At 44.2% G+C, this 17,652-nt stretch overlaps 3 protein-coding genes across 5 annotated transcripts; 2 read left to right on the top strand and 1 right to left on the bottom strand.

The window, feature by feature from the left end:
- The first annotated feature begins 7,645 nt into the window (after positions 1 to 7,645).
- On the top strand, positions 7,646 to 10,267 carry LOC105276421 (reticulon-4-interacting protein 1, mitochondrial). The gene is made up of 6 exons (XM_011334011.3): positions 7,646 to 8,514; positions 8,773 to 9,002; positions 9,073 to 9,282; positions 9,353 to 9,465; positions 9,691 to 9,958; positions 10,058 to 10,267. The coding sequence occupies exons 1-6, from the start codon at positions 8,265 to 8,267 to the stop codon at positions 10,163 to 10,165; spliced, it is 1,179 nt and encodes a 392-aa protein (XP_011332313.2). The 5' UTR covers positions 7,646 to 8,264; the 3' UTR covers positions 10,166 to 10,267.
- On the bottom strand, positions 10,194 to 17,528 carry LOC105276417. Its single transcript, XM_026970379.1, has 11 exons — positions 17,326 to 17,528; positions 17,127 to 17,231; positions 16,821 to 17,057; positions 16,449 to 16,637; positions 15,834 to 16,278; positions 15,384 to 15,660; positions 11,489 to 11,656; positions 11,149 to 11,411; positions 10,953 to 11,074; positions 10,597 to 10,867; positions 10,194 to 10,486 (listed from the first exon to the last, which is right to left on the bottom strand). Exons 2-11 carry the CDS (start codon positions 17,200 to 17,202, stop codon positions 10,258 to 10,260), a joined length of 2,277 nt encoding a protein of 758 aa, XP_026826180.1. The 5' UTR covers positions 17,203 to 17,231; positions 17,326 to 17,528; the 3' UTR covers positions 10,194 to 10,257.
- On the top strand, positions 12,837 to 15,062 carry LOC105276419 (uncharacterized protein C18orf63). 3 transcript variants are annotated; one of them, XM_026970378.1, is made up of 7 exons: positions 12,837 to 12,966; positions 13,146 to 13,285; positions 13,446 to 13,560; positions 13,685 to 13,781; positions 13,884 to 14,111; positions 14,225 to 14,620; positions 14,737 to 15,062. In XM_026970378.1, the coding sequence occupies exons 2-7, from the start codon at positions 13,261 to 13,263 to the stop codon at positions 14,803 to 14,805; spliced, it is 930 nt and encodes a 309-aa protein (XP_026826179.1). In that variant the 5' UTR covers positions 12,837 to 12,966; positions 13,146 to 13,260; the 3' UTR covers positions 14,806 to 15,062. The 3 variants fall into 3 exon arrangements, with proteins under 3 accessions (XP_026826179.1, XP_011332310.1, XP_011332309.1); XM_011334008.3 differs by lacking the exon at positions 12,837 to 12,966 and having other exon boundaries at positions 12,980 to 13,285; positions 14,740 to 15,062; XM_011334007.3 differs by lacking the exon at positions 12,837 to 12,966 and having other exon boundaries at positions 12,980 to 13,285.
- Positions 17,529 to 17,652: the final 124 nt, after the last annotated feature.

Below are 17,652 nucleotides of genomic sequence, written 5' to 3'. Positions count from 1 at the left end.
TTCCGGCTTAAATCCACCGCCACCTGCCTGCCCCGCCGCCACCACCACCACCACCACCACCCCGCGTCACCACCCCGCTCACTCTCGTGATGCCCGTTCGTGTTTCCGACACGGCACGCCTTTTAGCACGCTCCTGGCTGCACGTATCCGCGCCCCCGTTCTATTTCGTTCCTCAGGATATCCGACTGATCCCCTTTGTCCGTATATCTTTTTCTTTGTCTTTTTCTCTCTCTCTCTCTCTCCCTCTCTCTTTGTCCCTTCCTGTCCGTCCTGATTCTCTCTATCTCCTCTCTGTTCCTCTTTCTCTTTTTCTTTCTTTCTCTCTTTCCCTCTCTGTCTCTTTGCTCCACTCCCTTCGATTTCTCTTTGACACACTTTCGCGGGGTTGGCTCTTATGGCTTGTCCGCGTCGACTTTTGGCACCGATTTCCACGACGCCGACCACGGCCGGCGATTTGGCGTTGCTTTTTTGCGCGTGATCCTTGGATCGTGTGTGTTATTGGGAAGCACTGTGTATAGCAGGGACGATCCCCGAGTTATCAGAGAGTAGAAGAAGGTATCTTTATTGTCACATCATTGCAGGCGTCGAAAATCATCAGCTCGTCCCTGGCATGATCGCTGCAAACAGACGTGAAACGATTAGTTACGTGAAATAAACGTGTGCAAATTATTCGCTTCGAACACAATTTTTGATAATTATTAAACAAGTGCAATTAAAAAGCTTACATTTAAGTTTTATGTGTATACCAATCCGATAAATTGTTATACGATTTTATGAAAATTTATGTATAACATTATATCTATTAAACATAATAATCAACTTGATAAGCTAACAAAGTTTCAATATCTATAAATATCTGACATATAAAATATATCATAACAAATGCGATGGATAATTATTCCACTGGTTGCAATACGATCATATTGTGCGTTTTGCAATTAATTTAAACGTATATTATTACAGGTTTCATGACGTGAGATCAAGTGCATTGAACCAGTTTCAAAATCGACAGAAATCCGTATATACGCTACGCATTGAAGTTTCCTCCATGTTAGAGTTTCAAACAGTAGTAAAACGAGCATGTTATAATCAAACTAACAATTACTCTCTCCTCTTTCAGTCGATTTCTCACTAAGTTTGTACTTATATTCGCAGTGTATACAATAAGTAATTCAGATTAGTTATGCGTAGAAAACAAGATTGCCTAAATAGGAGCACTTAAATAATTGATTCGAACAATTCTGGATTTATTTTTAAATCACCATCACATTAATTGAATAAATCAAACAACAACGTTGTCTGCAAATAAAGAAATAGAACAGTGTTCTCAAAAATTATCGAACATTGAAATGAAGCAGAGAGGAAAGATTATAATTCTATTTAACACGAGCTAAATTAAGGTTCCATCAAGAAGCGAGCGAGGCTGAACGGGCTGACTACACGAACGTCGTAATCACTTGGGTGTCAAATGGGCCACTGTCCACTTTCAGTCTTTTGGCAGCTTTATCCTTGAGTTTATTAACGTGCACATCGGCGAGGCCGAATTTTTCAAACTAGATTTATGGTACCATGAATATTGATCAGCTTCGGGGCTACGCTGAGGATCAATTAAACTTCGGCGAACTAAATCCATCTCGAGCGGACTTGAGCAAGGACTTAAGCTATTGCTCGTCACTGAAGACGGCAACTGAATCCCTCAGCATTAGACAAGCCCAGCGACGTGCCACTCCGATGATCCTTCCATAAAACTCGTGCGCATATTACGTCTTCATTCACGTTTCTTGTGACGCATTCTTTCGCAACGTGTTATCGATTATTCCAAATGCCTCGAGCAAGCCCTCATCGTCATCGTCATCGTCGTGCAGGCACGATTTCATTGTAGCGTTCGGCCGAAGGCGTCAACGTCAGGAGGTCAACAGCGCGAGGCATTGTGCAAATGTGTCGCGGATAATAAAAGGGGTAGCGCCACCAGGAGGGTTACTGAACCGCCGTGTAATACATCATTTCTTCCGGGGATGCTCTCGACAATGCCGCGATACCCCAGGCTCTCGCAACTCTCATCTCGCAACATCCATCACGGGGAGATATAGGGCGTTTTCGGGATCCGCGAGCTGAAATATTCCGACGAGATACCGGGCCCTCTTTCCCTCAAAGTTCGCTCCGAAATTAGCATGTTGCCAACTGTTTATTATATTATCACGCTGTTAAAATAGTTTCCGAGGTATCTTTGCGGAAACTGGATTAAGATAGGAATCACTCTTGAAGTTTCCATTGACCGGTCATCCACCTTTACAAGCTGTCGGTCAGCCCCATACGTCGTTGGCTGCTCGCCAATGGGGAATGCGCGCCACGATGGCGGAAAATGATTTTCTAACTCCCTGCAACTGTTGTCACCTAAACTTTTTACATCATCCGCGTTCTCGTCCGAGCAAACGCGCGGATTCACGAGCGGTGCTCGTATCGTCGCTCTGTTGGACGAGAGGCCGCGATTAGAGAGCGGATAAATGTCAAACGATGCGTGCACCACCCATGACTACCTCAAAGGATTAATTACAGGCGACGGAGAGACGGCGGAAGAATCGCGGTTGGTTCGTCGTCTGCAAAAATCACGACACCGTTGTGTGACCGGCACATACACCCTCCGCGGCCCCAAAGACCGGTACCATCCGCGTCCAGGATGAATCGCCAGCAATTGGCCCCATAGTCCACGACAATTACGATCGGCGTGAGTGTGCAGCATCGAATAAAGACACGTACGAAGCCTTATTCGAGAATTCAGGGTCCGCCCGTCACCCGACGCGAAAGCCGGGACACGAAAGGTAGACGTACGACCAGCGTAGGCGTGATGGGGGAGCAAGAGGATTATAGAAAAGAGAACGAGAGGAAGAGAGAGGGAAACACGTAGACAGAGAGCTTTCTAAACACTATATCGATTTCGGCGTCGATGCGATTACTCGTCGTCGGTGGCTAAACATGAATGGCTGGTGCACGGTTTCCGTGAACCGGACTTCGTAGTACCTAACGACGTCTCAACGGAAGTCCAGATGGACCGGAGGGAGTGAAGAGAACTGGTCTCCAGTTTCTTGGTCACACTGGGTGATGAACGAGAGAACCTGCGATCACGGGCATGTTTGCGTTGAACACGGTGGATTGATTAAACGGATAGACGGCGTCCGCGCAATTTGAGTACACACGTTGGACTGCTATGTAAGTGAAGCGACATTTGTGTAAGAGGAATTTGTGTAATAAGACATTCTAGGTGTGAACATAAATATAGATATGTACAATAGACAAAACATTTAGAAACATAGAAAAACGAAAATATTAAAATACTATACCGGGAGAAAATATGCATTAATTTTTTAGATATATTACAAAATAGAGAAATGAAGAGTGAATTATGCGGAAATATAGATTCTTTTCGATTGAAAGTAAAAAAATATTTTTATTAAGCTAATTAGAATAATTTCTCTCTATTAATAATTAGTAACAAGTATATTAAAATCGTCAATTAAACATCTTCATTACGATTTTTAAAATCGTACAAAAATTTGCACGCTGTTTCTTTCATAATTTATAATAAAATAGAGGAAAGAATCACAGCTATCAAATTTCGCCTTCCACGATTCTTACGATCTCACCAAGCTAATATGTGCACATGTCTAAAAAGCAAAGTCTTGAATCAAAACTATCTCAAACTACTTTAGTGACAATCAAATCGGAACACTGAAATTCGTGCAGAAAGAGTACTTTCTCTTTCAAGGCATCACATATTTCATAATTTGAACGATTCCATCGTCAAATTACAAGAAACTAAAGTTACACATTTTCTTCTGCGAGAAGAGATAAAGAAATTTTCTTAGTATAAATAAATATTACGCGGATATTAAAATTTTATCATAATTTTAACGATCACCATTAAATATAAGATAAAAACGTAAAAAAACCACATGCATGACGATATTTATTTTTTTGCTACAAAGAGAGAAACTGGTCCGTTCTCGAAATTAGATATTTCCATCACCAAACCGTACGAAACTCCGCACAGGACCGCAAGAAGGTCATGGAAAATTCATCGCGCTTCCGTTTCCCTAAGACGCACGGAGAGAAACGAGAGAGCAGCCAACGCCTTCACGTCGCAGCACGAGTTTTATCGACTCACGAATTTATCCGCGCACGTACGCGCGAACCGAAGATCCATCTGGATGACTCTCGAAGAGACGATCGAGCGAGAGTGCACTCAAACACCGAGCGAGAATCAAAGACATCGAGAAACGAGGCGTCTCCACCGGTATTTACTTTCACCTACACCAAGTATCAGTGTTGACAGAATCGACCTTAACACCGCACCAGCTAGCCAGCCAGGGGGATCGCGAGGGGTCCGCTTCTTTCCAATAAGACGCGGACCGGGAAAGCGCGGGATGAGCCAACGCCTTCGTATCCGGTCTCGTGATCGTTATCGACGCTCGCGGAACGTGTCAGCCTGATACCTGGGACGTGTCCTTAGGCAAGAAGGTTCCTCTCGGGGCGAGCTTAGCGAGCGAAGCTCTCCTTGAACGTACGCTCAAGGCGAGCGAGATTAGATGTAGCTAGCCAGCGGGTTTCCTCCTTGAGGGTGGCGGCCGCTCGCGGCAACGCCTCTTCTTTCGACACGTCAACGTTTATGTGCGAACAGTAAGAGCAGGTAGGTGTTCGCGCGGAGAGAACGGGTCACGCACGATTTAAAGGTATACACGTCGCTCCTCGTCGCCGCTCGCTCGCTCGCGAAGCGGTCACGGGGAGACGGCAGAAAGCGGAAGCGGGAGCGGAGAGGTGCGACTCCGCCTAGTCGCGCGCGCGAGAGGCACCTCACCCTGGGTAAACACACTGCGGGATGCACCACTACCCACCACCACTACCACCAGCGACGCCACTACTACCGTCACCACCTCCACTACCACCATCGTCACCACCACCACCAGCACTACTATTACCAGCAACGCCGGTGTGTACACGATCAACGCCCCGCGCCACCCACCCTCGCCGACACGAGAAGAGAGAACGTCTCTCCTGCGTTTCCTGTCTCGCGCGCGGCCTCGTCGTATTTCCGCCTAGTTCCTTTCTCTCGGGTATCTCTAATTGTGTAGCTATCTATTTATTTCCCTCTCTCTCTCTCTCTCTCTCTCCCATTCTTTTTCTTTTCTCTTTCTCTCTCTCGCTCTCATTCTCTCTTTCTCTCCCTCCCTCTCTCTCTCCTTATTTACGCCCTTATTGCACCCTTATTCTCCACCGACCTTTTTGCCCTCACACCCGCGTGACGATGACTCACACTCACCGACACGGCGATGTTCCTTCCTCGGCTTTCTAGCACCCGGCAGGATAGAGACCGGTGCCTCGACGGCACTCCCGAGAACAAACTAGGCCGTGCGGACCTGGCCTCTGGGTCCTCGCGACAGCACCACTACGGCGAGGAACGAAGGACAGACGGAGAACAGTCGGAGGGATGCTGGAAGCGCCGCGCGCGACAGTCAGGGAGGAGACCGTGGGCGGCGGCGACGGCGACGGCGGGGTTCGGGGGCGGCGGGGCTGGGGTTACGTGGCCCTCGCGGGGGAAGAAGAGACAATTCGGGGGAGATCTGAAATGAGGTATCCACCCTGTTTCCAGAAAGAAAAAGATAGAGACAGAGAAAAAGCGAAGAGACGCGCAGAGAAGTGAGAGGGGAGGAGAGAAAATTCTCACGAGAGACCCACCGGGACAAGACGAACGATCGGAGAGAGAGAACTACCCGGATGCCGTTCTCGACGGCACCCTCGCCGTCGCTGTTCTATTGCTGCTGCTGCTGCCACTGTCTCGCGTCGTCCGTTCTACCTTGCACTCCTCCCTTTCTCTCTCTCTCTTTCTGTGCCGTGGCTGGCGACACGGCCCGTGCCTCGCGCCCGTGCGATCACGCTTCCGGTCTTTCGCGGGAAATCCTCGCGGACGACGTAGCCATGGATACTGCAGGATCCGGCAGGGAGAGGCGACTGCCCCGTCGCGCGCGCACCCTCCCGCCTGCCACCCTCCGCGCACCCTCCTGCCGCCGTCGCCGCCGCGATGCGCGCCCCACGGCCGAAAATGTCAATATCCTCTCTCGCGCTGCGCCCGCGATGCGCCCTCTCCCCTATACGCGCGCCCTCCGTGTACCGCTCCCGTCGCCCTCATCCCCCGCCGATCTCTCTTCTCTCTGTTCTCCTTTTGCCGTGTTTCCCCGATTCTATCTATATTTATGTTCTCTTTCTCTCTTTTTCTCGCCCTCTTTCTTTTTCTCGTCACGCTCGCACCTCTGAGACCATCCCTTACTGATACAGGGATGGAATCATGATCGTCGGTGCCCCCGGATTATCGTAACGCAGCACTCTTGTTGGAATGAAAATGGAACCTAACGGGAAGGTATTTTATCGTAATTTTACTAATCTTTATTACTAATTCTAGAGACAAACTTTGAAATCCATGGAAGATCACGAAAAAATGTAAAATAAAAATTTAAAACGAAAAGCGTGATGTGTATGCGAGAAACCCTGCCTCGTGCGAACATCCTCAGCCTCCCTTTAAACACGATCCTGCTCGCACCATCTTCGCACTGCCACCCTTGCCGGTCGTTCGCTCGCCCTTTCCGTTTTTCTATCGGACTCGCGGCAGTCTCCTCCGTTCCTTCCCCTCGGGGGCGAACAGATCGCGGCGGGAGGGTGGTCTTTCCTAGGGATTTACTCTTCTCGCTGTTCCTTTTCTCGTGCGTCTTGTACACTTTCTCACCCCGTCGCAGGCGCACATGTATCCACGTCGACCGATCCCGCTTTCCGACTTACCCTACACATGGAGGAGGTGATCCACGTTCCGTCGTCGTTCTCGTTACCGTCCTCTTCGTCCTCGTCGTCGTCGCCATCGTCGTCGCCGAGGCGTATCCATAGCGATCGGCGATCGATACCGGGCACGCGCGGAACTTCCCTCATCTGGACCGCGCGCGCCCGCGTCCGGGATTCGCGGCGACCTGCGTCGCGATTTTATTATTGCCTAATCAATCAACATCGCATGCAATCTAATGCATATCTGCATTAGATCCTAGCGATACACGATTTCACATATATATATTCGCTTTTCCATTTACAACCCCTGCACACGACAGGCTCAAGGGACTTTTGAAACGCTTCCCATGGGACTTAGCGCTCTTCATATTGCTCGAAATTAATTATGTCTCTCTCAAGAATATTGGCAGTTTGAGCCACGTCTGATCAGAATTGTGACCTCTTTTTACCTGTAAATTCTAAATAAAGAACTTTGCTTACTCTGAGGAAACATTTTTTAATTTTCTAAGAACGCGATAGTTATTATCACGTTACCTTAAGTTTTACACCGAACAAAGGAAATCTTCCAGAATTGTTCTCGGTAGAAATGCCGTTCGGTTATTTCTGAAGTCATGACTTTGCCGTTTTAACAGGCTCAACGTATTGATCCTTATTATGTCGTAACTGCATTTTTATTTGCCGATATATACTTGTTTCACATGGGTTTTATTTATGCAGTTATGTGTGACGCGCATAAAAAGACCAGAAAACTTTTACGAGCCACGTTATGTTCATCTTTTTTTATCTGTAATAATTTAGTACGCGCATTATTCCATGCATGCACGGAATGTTGTAAAAAATTAGATAAACGCGTTAAAAAGGAGAGAAACGGAGATTATTTATTATAAACGGGAATTAATTATTTTTCGCAGTCGTGCTGGATAAAGCCCGGTCTTTCGTCATTATAATTCACCAAAAATTAAAATATCTCAAGAACTTAAACTGTCACTTTATCTTATAATTTCAGCAATTTATTCTTCCTTTAACAATATATCGTCTTTCTCTCTCTTCTCTCCGGGAATCTACATACACATTTATTTTTCATTTCACTTTAAATACGGAGGGCGAGGGAGAAAGATGTTGCTAAAACAAACAGGCCATTTAAATCGATTCAAGTGACACACGTGATTTCGCGAGCTATCGCTCAATTCAATTCTCGAATTCGCGGCGATGACATCTAATTCGGGATGCGCACTTTTCACGCGCCATTGAACCATACGCGAGCCCGTGTTTCATCCTTTTGCGCAATTTCAGAAACGCAGTCCGATTTGCGACGTAGCATTACGGAAATGTCAAGCGTTCGAGGGTGAACGCAAAACCCGATCGAGAAGCTCGATCGTACGTGTTCCTAACCTCAAATACCCAGTTTGAGCCGGTGCGAAGGTGCTTTCTAGGACTCGGAGATGCTGCAAAGGACGATTCCGACGTTGAAATGTGTTAAGATCGGAACGGCGCAGCTTCGTTCTCTAACAAAAGTGTCGGCCAACTTGCAAGAGAATCCAGACAAGATGCAAGCTTGGCAGATACACTCGTACAACGGACTGAACGACCTGAAGTTGTCCAATGTCAGGATGCCGGTGATCACTCAGCCGACGGATGTCCTGGTGAAAGTTGAAGCGGCCAGCGTGAATCCCATCGACGTCGCGATGACAAGTACACCAACATAAAATTTGTCACGTGAAAATATAATTTGTTTAGAAAGCAATTTTCGAGCATTATATAAATATAAAACTCGCTTGAATTCCGTCAAATGAAAATCATATAAAATCATATAAAATTATATAAATTGTATAAACTACTTTTGTGACAGAAAAAAGAGAAGCTTATGTGATTGCTTGCGACACAATTAAAGCTTTTGTACATACAAGCTATAATTTGTAATAAAAGCGTATATCGTGTACCTCTTTGCAGGTGGTTACGGCGCAACTACCATGAATTTACTACGTAAAACGAAAAGCTTGTGCGACACGGTGTACGATGAGCTGGAATTGCCGTTGACGTTAGGCAGGGATTTCACGGGGGTGGTCGTGTCAAAGGGACACTGCGTAGATCGGCTGCAGCTAGGAGAGGAAGTCTGGGGAGTGGTTCCGGTGGAGCAGCAGGGTTGTCACGCAAATTACATCATAGTCGATGACAGCTTGGTAAGACACGCTCGTTAAAGCACCAATAAGCATCAAAAAGTGCAATTACGATTACAATTTTTCTCACAAGGTGAATCCACGTCCACGTAAACTGTCTCATGTCGAAGCAGCGGGTGTCCTGTACGCCGGACTGACCGCGTGGTCCGCGCTGTGGATCACCGGCGGCCTGTCTTACAAGACGGCGATACCTGCGAGGATAAACAAACGCGTGCTGATCGTGGGAGGTTCCGGAGGAGTCGGCACCATGGCTATACAACTGTTGAAAGCCTGGAACATACATGTACATATCTAATCACATCTACATCTACATTATTGGGGTGCGAGACGTATGAGGCCTTCAATCTGTTTAGGTGACTAGTACCTGCAGCAGCGACGCGGTGGACGCGGTGCAGAATTTAGGCGCTGACGTCGTCATCGATTACAAGCAGAGTGACGCCGAGGCGAAAGTCATCGCGGAGGGACCGTGAGTATCTTTCTCCTTCACCCCTTCACATTTCAAGTGGAATGAAAAATAAATAAATATATAAAAATTTCTGAGAAGAAGAGACAAAGACAATATTGTTAAAAGAAGAATGAATTATAAGATAAAGAGTTGTTCTCAAGATATTTTAATTTTTGAATGACTTTGCATCAAGCTATAACATATATAGATGCTGTAAACCGTTGCAAACATTGCATTTGTGAGCAGATATGACATAATCTTGGATTGCGCCAATCAGGGACCGGAGCAGATCAGGATGAAGGGATATCCGCACAACACCTACGTAGGACTGAACTCGCCGGTGCTGAAGAACATAGATCAGCACGGGCTGCTCGTCGGAATGGCGAAGAACCTCGGAGATCTCTTGAGGCTCAACGTCCCGCAACCGAAGAACGCAAGCTGCGTTAAGTGGGGATTCTTCGTGCCCTCTCGGACGGGGCTCAATGTCCTACAACAACTCGTGGAGAGTGAAAAGGTGTGCACGTGCAGAAATTCCGGAACTGCGTCCATTCCATTCCGCTAACCCGATGCTGCGTTTTATTATTATTATATTTTTTATTACGTTATTTTTCAGATCGTGCCCGTCGTGCAGCAAGTGTATCCCTTTCGAGACCTGCCGCTGGCGTACGAAAGAATGAAACAGGGCCATTTGAGAGGCAAACTAATCATCGATATGAGATAGCAGTCTGTCTTCGAGTTAAAGATGAATGTTATATAAATTAATATATATATATATTTTACAAAAATCGTTACATATCTTAATACAGTCGTATTTTACGTGACATTCGCGGTGTTCATCATTCTCCTCGCGCTCCGTATCGTGTCGCTGCCGAACACCTTGTCCGTAACTTCCGCCCAGCAATCCGCCGCGAGTTCCGTGGCTCTTTCCGTGCCTCCCTTCAGGACCTCGTCCAAGTAGCCGGGCTCTTTGAGCAACCTCAATATGTCCTCGCGAATCGGGGACAATTTTTCGATCATTACGTCCGCCAGTAGCAATTTATACCTACGTTCGAATCGAGAAAATTATCTTTGAATTTATTTATGAATTTAGCAATTAATTAATTTATAAATATAATTTCATGAATCCTCGTGGAAATCGTCTGCTGTACTTACTGTCCGGTATTCAAACCCGCGGCTTCCTTACAGATCTCCTCCGGTGTCTTCCCGGTGAACAGAGAGTGTATGTCAATCAAGTTCGCCACTCCCGGTCGCTTCTCCGGTTCGTAAGTTATCTCCGAGGTGAAGTCGGTCACGGCCTTCTTCACTTTGTCCAACAGCACGTCCGGCTCGTCGAGGATGTCCACTCTGGACTTGGGATCCGTGTGCGACTTGGACATCTTCCTCGTGGGATCGCGTAGAGACTTGATCCTCTGGCGTGGACCGTCTTACGAGTGCAAAGATTCATTAACATGGCATATTGACGTTACATCAATAATCGAATTTCAGAAACTGCTATCTCGAAACGTTACCACTGACGAGGGTACGTGGTATCGGGAAGGTGTGCCCGAATTTGCTGTTAAATACGTGCGCCAGATCCTGCGCCAATTGTATGTGCTGGGCTTGATCCTGTCCGACTGGGACATTGGTCGCTCTGCGAAGGAGATCTTCGTAGATAATTTATCGCGCCAGAAAATTCAGATATACGTTCAGTATCGAGGCACTCACTTGTACAACAATATGTCAGCCGCCTGCAGAACCGGGTAGATGTACAAGCCTAAGGGTACATTCTTCAGGGACTCGCTCTTCTCCTTGAACTGCGGCAGATGCGCCAGCCTGGCCATGGTCGTGATGCTACCCAACACCCAACACAGTTCAGTGTGCATCGGCACCTTCGACTGTTGAAACAGGATGCTTCTCTTGTAGTTTACTCCGCAAGCCACCAGCGTCGCGGTCATCAGCAGAGTATTCTCTCTCAATATCTTCGGATCCTACGATTCAGAATGTTGTCAATACAATGCAAACGCCGAAGCAATAAAGATCTAGGTCTAATACATTGTGCTCTTACCTGCGGCAGAGTAATCGAGTGCAGATCTACTATGCTGCAGAGAACCTCTTCGCCAGAATCCTGCAGCTCGACCCATCTCTCGATGGCACCGAAGTAATTTCCTAAGTGTACGCGTCCCGTAGGCTGAATCCCGGAGAATATCCTCTTTGGATATTTAGTCTGCGTCGCCTGTAGAGTAATATGATAAACAAATAGAAATAAACTATACAAATAATAATATAATTGAGTGTCCTCTGAATAATTAATATAACAATACAATAGATAACATTTTCTGAAGATAACCAATTTTCCAGATACATTTACGTAATTAATAAAATCCGAGAGATTAATTAGCTTAAAACAAGCTCGCTCCAGACTCAAAGTGAGGTTAAGATGAAATGACCGAACCTGTTCGCTATATTCTCTGACCCTTCTGAACCAGACTGTTCGAGTTCTTCCTGAACAAATACTTCTCAATACTCCTAACATGCTTCGAATAAATGTCAAATTTCAAATCAGCGTGAAATACTGACGAGTGAATTATTGACGCTCAGCTTGCTGACGCGCGCGAACACGTGCACTACGCACAGCTGATACGTTCGCACCGAGCACTCGGAAGTCTCAGCCAATCACGGGCGGTCCTTCGAATTCGAAATCCAAGCGTGGTTCTGCCAAAAGAGCGACATGTTCAGACTGATCATTTTTCAATAATACAAAAACAATAAATTCCTTTTTCCTCATGAAATCATGCAGAATGATAAAGTCGAGGCAAGATAGATCACACGAGTCACAAGAACATAAAATCCATTATTCATTATACGATAATATACATCTTCCGACTTGCCAAGTTGGAGAAAGTCCCTAATCACGCGTTTCAAATTTCAGACTTGAAAATTCAAAGATCTGTTCCATTATCTCATAACTTCAGGGGAGTGCGAAAGTGCGTAAATCACCTCACTTCCTCATTCTTCGCACTCGAGTCTCCGCCGAGCGCAAAACTTCTGCGTTGCGACCATGGTTTCCGTCGTGAAAACGTTCACCGTCACCGTACCGCGGAAGGACAGCGTCCGCTGCGCGATTTACAAGATCGTTAATTGCGAGAACGACCCGATGGCCTCTTCCAAGTTCTGCAAGAACAAGCTCAAGTGCCGGTAAGTATATCGATCGCCAAGATATTGCAGCCGCCATTATTGCGGCGCATTTAGATTCCGTTGGCGTTTTGCGCACGCAAAATAGACCAAACATCGACTTTACGAAGCAGTACTATTTTTACGTAACGAGAGAACACCGCCATTATCTTAAATATTATTTCTTTGTGGCGTGACGCGCGTATCACGCTTTCCAGACAATTTCTCGAGAAAACCCCGCAGGCAATAGCCGCGCCGGTAGTTAACCGGAAGATACGCGAGGCTGGCGGCTTCATGTACGTTATCGTCGGGAAAGAGCTCTCCGAGTGCTGCGCTTTCCAGAATCATTGCGGCGCGCTGAACATACAGATGGTACGTGGGCGGAATGCAGCAATGTGGTTGCAGCAATTTGCAGCGTCGCTTTAGAGAAAAAAAGTTAATCCTGCGGAAGGAATTATTAATTAACATTCGTGCTCCAACATCTTGTCCATCCCGCACGTGCGAACCGTACAGATGGACCTGTTGGACCCCGTACCGATTTACATTTACAGGTCGTGCCTCCTCTACACGGTGGAATACAGGCTGGCACCGCAATGGAACAAAGTCGGGCTGTATCTTGTCGAGGGGCAAGGCTTCCTCGGCTCGACGGGGAGCGTCAATGCGATCATGCTGAAAATTAAAGAGATCTATGGTAGAATTCGGGATTTTCAGTTAACGACTGAATAAGATTTGCAAAACCTGCGTTACAAAATGATTTTTATAATATTAAAATTTTTATAACTTTTATAATACAGTGACTACTTTTTTATGGTATCTTGTATTAGCTTTTACAGCGATGTGAAATATTCTAGATAGCAACGCCGTACTTCACATAAGCGCTGTAAATCTGAAGATACCATTCTTAAGGTTGAACATGACGCGCACCTTGCAAGACGATTTACAGCCGCCAGTACGTGTGCTACCAAGGTAGAACTGTTGGGACTGTGAAAACTATTAATATAATATCGTTATTATAAATTATCAGAATTCTATGTCGATTAGTTGAAATGCGATTGTTGCATGTAATAATTTAACCAACAATTATTTGCAGCATGAAAATGGCGAATGTATTGCGCGTGTCGAAAATAATTAAAAGCCAACACGTGTTCGACGATTACGAAAAGTTGCGCGCATATTGGAGAAACATGGTCTGAATCTATTCTATCAAAGGATCAACAATCACAAAGAGATAAAATCGTGCCATGCTTTAACAAAATTGTATCATATTTATCAATTATCTTTGTTTTTAGCACGGCTATGTGCTGCCAGACTACGAGGAAGGATCCTTGTTTTACGACATTGAGTTTTTCTACTTCAAATCCTGCGTTTTCCTATATCCGGAAACGTGTCTGGCCTCGGGACCTCTGGAAGTTCTTCCGCCTCCGATGGATCCGGTATCCAGAATCTATAAATTTACGGAAGAGCTGAGGGAAAGGGTGACCCAACTGTGCGGCCAGCAACTGGACATATGTCCAGAAGTGAGGAAATCAAATCTTCATCGCAATTATATTTTAATAAATTGCAGCATTTGTTCAAACATTAGATGAAATTGTTTACTTATTGCAACTTCGATGTGTAATTTGTTTTGCAGAGCACGTATCAGCTACCTGCTGTAACACCAATTCCATCGCGATTTAACAGATTCGCCACTTGCGACACAGGATACGGCACAGAATCGGAAAGAATTAAGAGTACGGCTCGGTTCCGAACGCCCGATACGTGCGAGATCCCCGCAAAACGGTCGCGAATGCCGCTGCCGAGGGCTAGTCAATCCCTGACGTGCGGGATCGAAGTCGACGATTACGATTTCGGGATCAGTCCGATGTGCTCCGCGAACGAATTTAAGTCTCCGAAAACTCCCAGCAATATTTCGAGCATTTTATACAGAGCAGATAGCACTGTACCAGTCGTAGAGGAAAATGAGAGAAAATCATCCTACTTCACGCAAGAGGAGCAAGAAACTGAAGTATATCTCAAACCAGATCAGGTATAAACAATACACACACACACATGTATACACGTCGTATACACATACAGCGTAACACATATAAATTTCACATGTAATAACAAAATGATTGTTGAGATTAAAAATATTATTTAAAGGAGCTGGCGGACAAGGAAGAGAAACCCGATAACTTGACTTTAAAGGAAAAGCTGTTACGGAATTTTTGAAATTACTTATTTTCCTGCAGATTAATATTGCAGTAATAATCATTTTTATTTATTTCTTTCATAAAACAGTTGCGACATTTTTAACAGAATATAATTTAATTGAAGAAGAGACTTTTACATAATCAAATTATAAATTAAATATTTATTTATTGTAGGAACTCGATGTTTTAGATTTCTCTCTTATAATCAATAAAAATCTGTATACATATTAATTTATAAAACATTATCAAACATTATTAAAAATAAACATTATAAAATACTAATATGTTTTACATCTTTTACATTCCTCTATTGTCTCCAACAAAACGCGCCTGTCTTTTTCGTGCTCGATACCAATCTCTATCAAATCGCTATCCGTCAGTGTTAAAAACAGATCAATATCCACCTAGAGCAAAAGAACAGAAGACGAATCGCGTGGAATTCAGAAATCGGGATAATCAACTGAAAATTCACTGAAGCAATAATTAATCTATTTCTACCAACTGTAAAAACTGTGAAAGGCGCAACATCAGTACTTTCTCGCTTTCTAACAATTTTGATACACACGTGCATACATTTTCCATACAGATAATACTCACTTCTTGTTCAAGAAAAATCGGAATGTGTTGGCTCAGTCCAAAGCGCCTCAGTATCACGACCATCTTCGACTGTTGGCAGTTCAGGAGCATTCCCTTCGGCGGTGTTTTGCAGCGTGGCGGTGTCGGAGTATTTTCGCCAAACACATTCTCGTCGTTAATATCCGGTGGCACGTGGGGTGATTTGGGGGGACTAAACTCGGGCGTAAATCCAAGGGTGACATTAGGATCGTCCAAGAGATTCTTTATGTCGAGATCCCTAGGTCGTACCTGCTGCAATCTGCAGGACACAGATTTGCAAATGTCATTTTTAAATGTTTAAATATTGAAAGAATATTTCTAATATTTATGGAAACCGTCTTCAAGATTGTTAGTTTTATCGGGAGCAAGCTTTAGCTCTAATTCAATAATTACTTCTTATTTGACGTCAAGTTTATCACCGCGACAACTGACCTTTGAAGCACAACCGGAGATTTGAACTGGTACTCGCTCATCGCATCATGTTTCTCCAAGTCACTTTCCATCCGCTTTTTATTAGTGCTTTTATCTTTCAAAAATAGCTTTTGCTTATCCACAAAATCGATTTCCGTAAAACGCGCATTTGCCAATGACGCGAACACGTCCTTGTAATCGTACGTCAAATTCGGCGAGATTAAATCCTGCTTGCCGGATTCCGTAATCGCAGGTAACAGATGTAGCCTGGCGGGTCCACGTTTTCTGTTTTCGTCATTTTTTAAAATCGAGGAACACATTTGCGTGGTATCGCCGTCGTTCTCGCTCAATACCTGGATGTTATCCGACGTGTCGTTCCAATAATCATCACTGGCCAAGTCTGTCTTCGCCAGAGCGGCTATTTCCGGTACCGTCGAGTTTCTCATCATGATGTGAGTGTACTCGTCTGCTCGCAATAGAAAAATAATTCGTTTAGCCATACTATTTAAAAATTAACAAATTATACTGCATATAAAATAAATAAATAATTAAATAGAGAAAAATAAGAACACAAGTTTAACGACAAACAAATTGTAAGACAAAAATTTTGCATGATGTAAAGGAAAGTCGTCTTACTGGCAGTCGAAAGCGGTACGCCCAATTCTAACAATCTAAAGAACAACTGTTTGTCATTCTTCATGGCCGCAACACATAATGGACTGATATCATCATCAGCTGCGTTCATCAACGAGTCCGGACAGGCATTAAAAACCGTTTCGAACATCTCCTTGCCACTCGCAGCAGCTAATCCGAGGACCGACATGCCTGTAGAATAATCGACAAACTATATATTTTGCCACCCTCGCTTTAACATCATTTACACGAATTTAAGCGAATTATTATTATTCAATTATTTCTTTACAATTATTATTTAATTTAATGGCATAAGATGATATCGGTTTTCTTGTAATTCCTAAAATTATTTATCAGAGTTTTTGTTTTATTTACCAAGGTAGGTTAACTCGCCAACACTAGCGTTTTTCTCTGATAACAATTTCACAGTGTCAACGTTTCCGTTACGAATTGCCTGCATCAGCGGAGTCCAGCCAAATTTGTTTTTTCTGTCTACGATACGGCAGTTTTTCTTCTGGTTCAAAATTTCTTTCACGATTTCGGAGCAGCCGTTCGCCGCGCTTGTGTGCAGCAAGTTCTCATCGTAATTACTGACAGTATTCAAGCTGTAGCCTTTACAAAATTTTTTTATTATACAATTATTATGTATGTATATTAATTAATACATTATGTTATTGTTACCTTGCTTGTGCATCGCTTCGATCACCTGCGTTTCCACAGCTTTCTTCATATCGTCGTGCGATTGTAGTCTTAACATTTTTCTTATTTTTTAGATCATCAGATACACTAAAATTTGCATTAATCAAATCGAAACTAGCGTATTAAAAATTTAAATTATATAATATATAATACTATTTTTTGTTAAAATATAGGTATATACTTTTTCTCGAATTTAATCTCGCTAACACGAATATTCAACCATAATTATTATTCATATTTGCACTAAAGTTTATTTTATATCGACTCGTACGAAACAGATTTTATTGTTACATATTCATATCGAAATCGTATCATTACACATCTTAACTCTTATTACATATCGAAAATAGCTCTGACTTCTTCAATCTTTCATGTGACACTGTATTGATCTCGGATATTGCTTCGCAATGTGACCCGTTGAAAAGAATGTTTCCTTTTTTTTTGCAAACGAACGTAAGAGACGAATTTGCAAGGTAAGGTTTTCATCTTTGAATAAACAAATTTCATC

Source organism: Ooceraea biroi, chromosome 6, assembly GCF_003672135.1.
Source record: "Ooceraea biroi isolate clonal line C1 chromosome 6, Obir_v5.4, whole genome shotgun sequence".
Lineage (NCBI taxonomy): Eukaryota > Metazoa > Arthropoda > Insecta > Hymenoptera > Formicidae > Ooceraea > Ooceraea biroi.
The sequence above is the reverse complement of the archived record's forward strand: the minus strand, read 5'-3'. Positions and strand labels throughout refer to the sequence as shown.

Excerpts from the sequence above, each read along its gene's own strand:
- LOC105276419 (XM_011334007.3), top strand. The coding sequence starts at position 13,108 with ATGGACCTGTTGGACCCCGTACCGATTTACATTTACAGGTCGTGCCTC. Across the intron at positions 13,286-13,445 it reads GAAAATTAAAGAGATCTATG|ATAGCAACGCCGTACTTCAC; the intron begins GTAGAATTCGGG and ends GAAATATTCTAG. Across the intron at positions 14,112-14,224 it reads AACTGGACATATGTCCAGAA|AGCACGTATCAGCTACCTGC; the intron begins GTGAGGAAATCA and ends TTTGTTTTGCAG.
- LOC105276421 (XM_011334011.3), top strand. The coding sequence starts at position 8,265 with ATGCTGCAAAGGACGATTCCGACGTTGAAATGTGTTAAGATCGGAACG. Across the intron at positions 9,003-9,072 it reads TCATAGTCGATGACAGCTTG|GTGAATCCACGTCCACGTAA; the intron begins GTAAGACACGCT and ends TTTTCTCACAAG. Across the intron at positions 9,466-9,690 it reads AAAGTCATCGCGGAGGGACC|ATATGACATAATCTTGGATT; the intron begins GTGAGTATCTTT and ends ATTTGTGAGCAG.
- LOC105276417 (XM_026970379.1), bottom strand. The coding sequence starts at position 17,202 with ATGTTAAGACTACAATCGCACGACGATATGAAGAAAGCTGTGGAAACG. Across the intron at positions 17,058-17,126 it reads CGAAGCGATGCACAAGCAAG|GCTACAGCTTGAATACTGTC; the intron begins GTAACAATAACA and ends AATTTTGTAAAG. Across the intron at positions 16,279-16,448 it reads CGTACCGCTTTCGACTGCCA|ACGAGTACACTCACATCATG; the intron begins GTAAGACGACTT and ends TATTGCGAGCAG.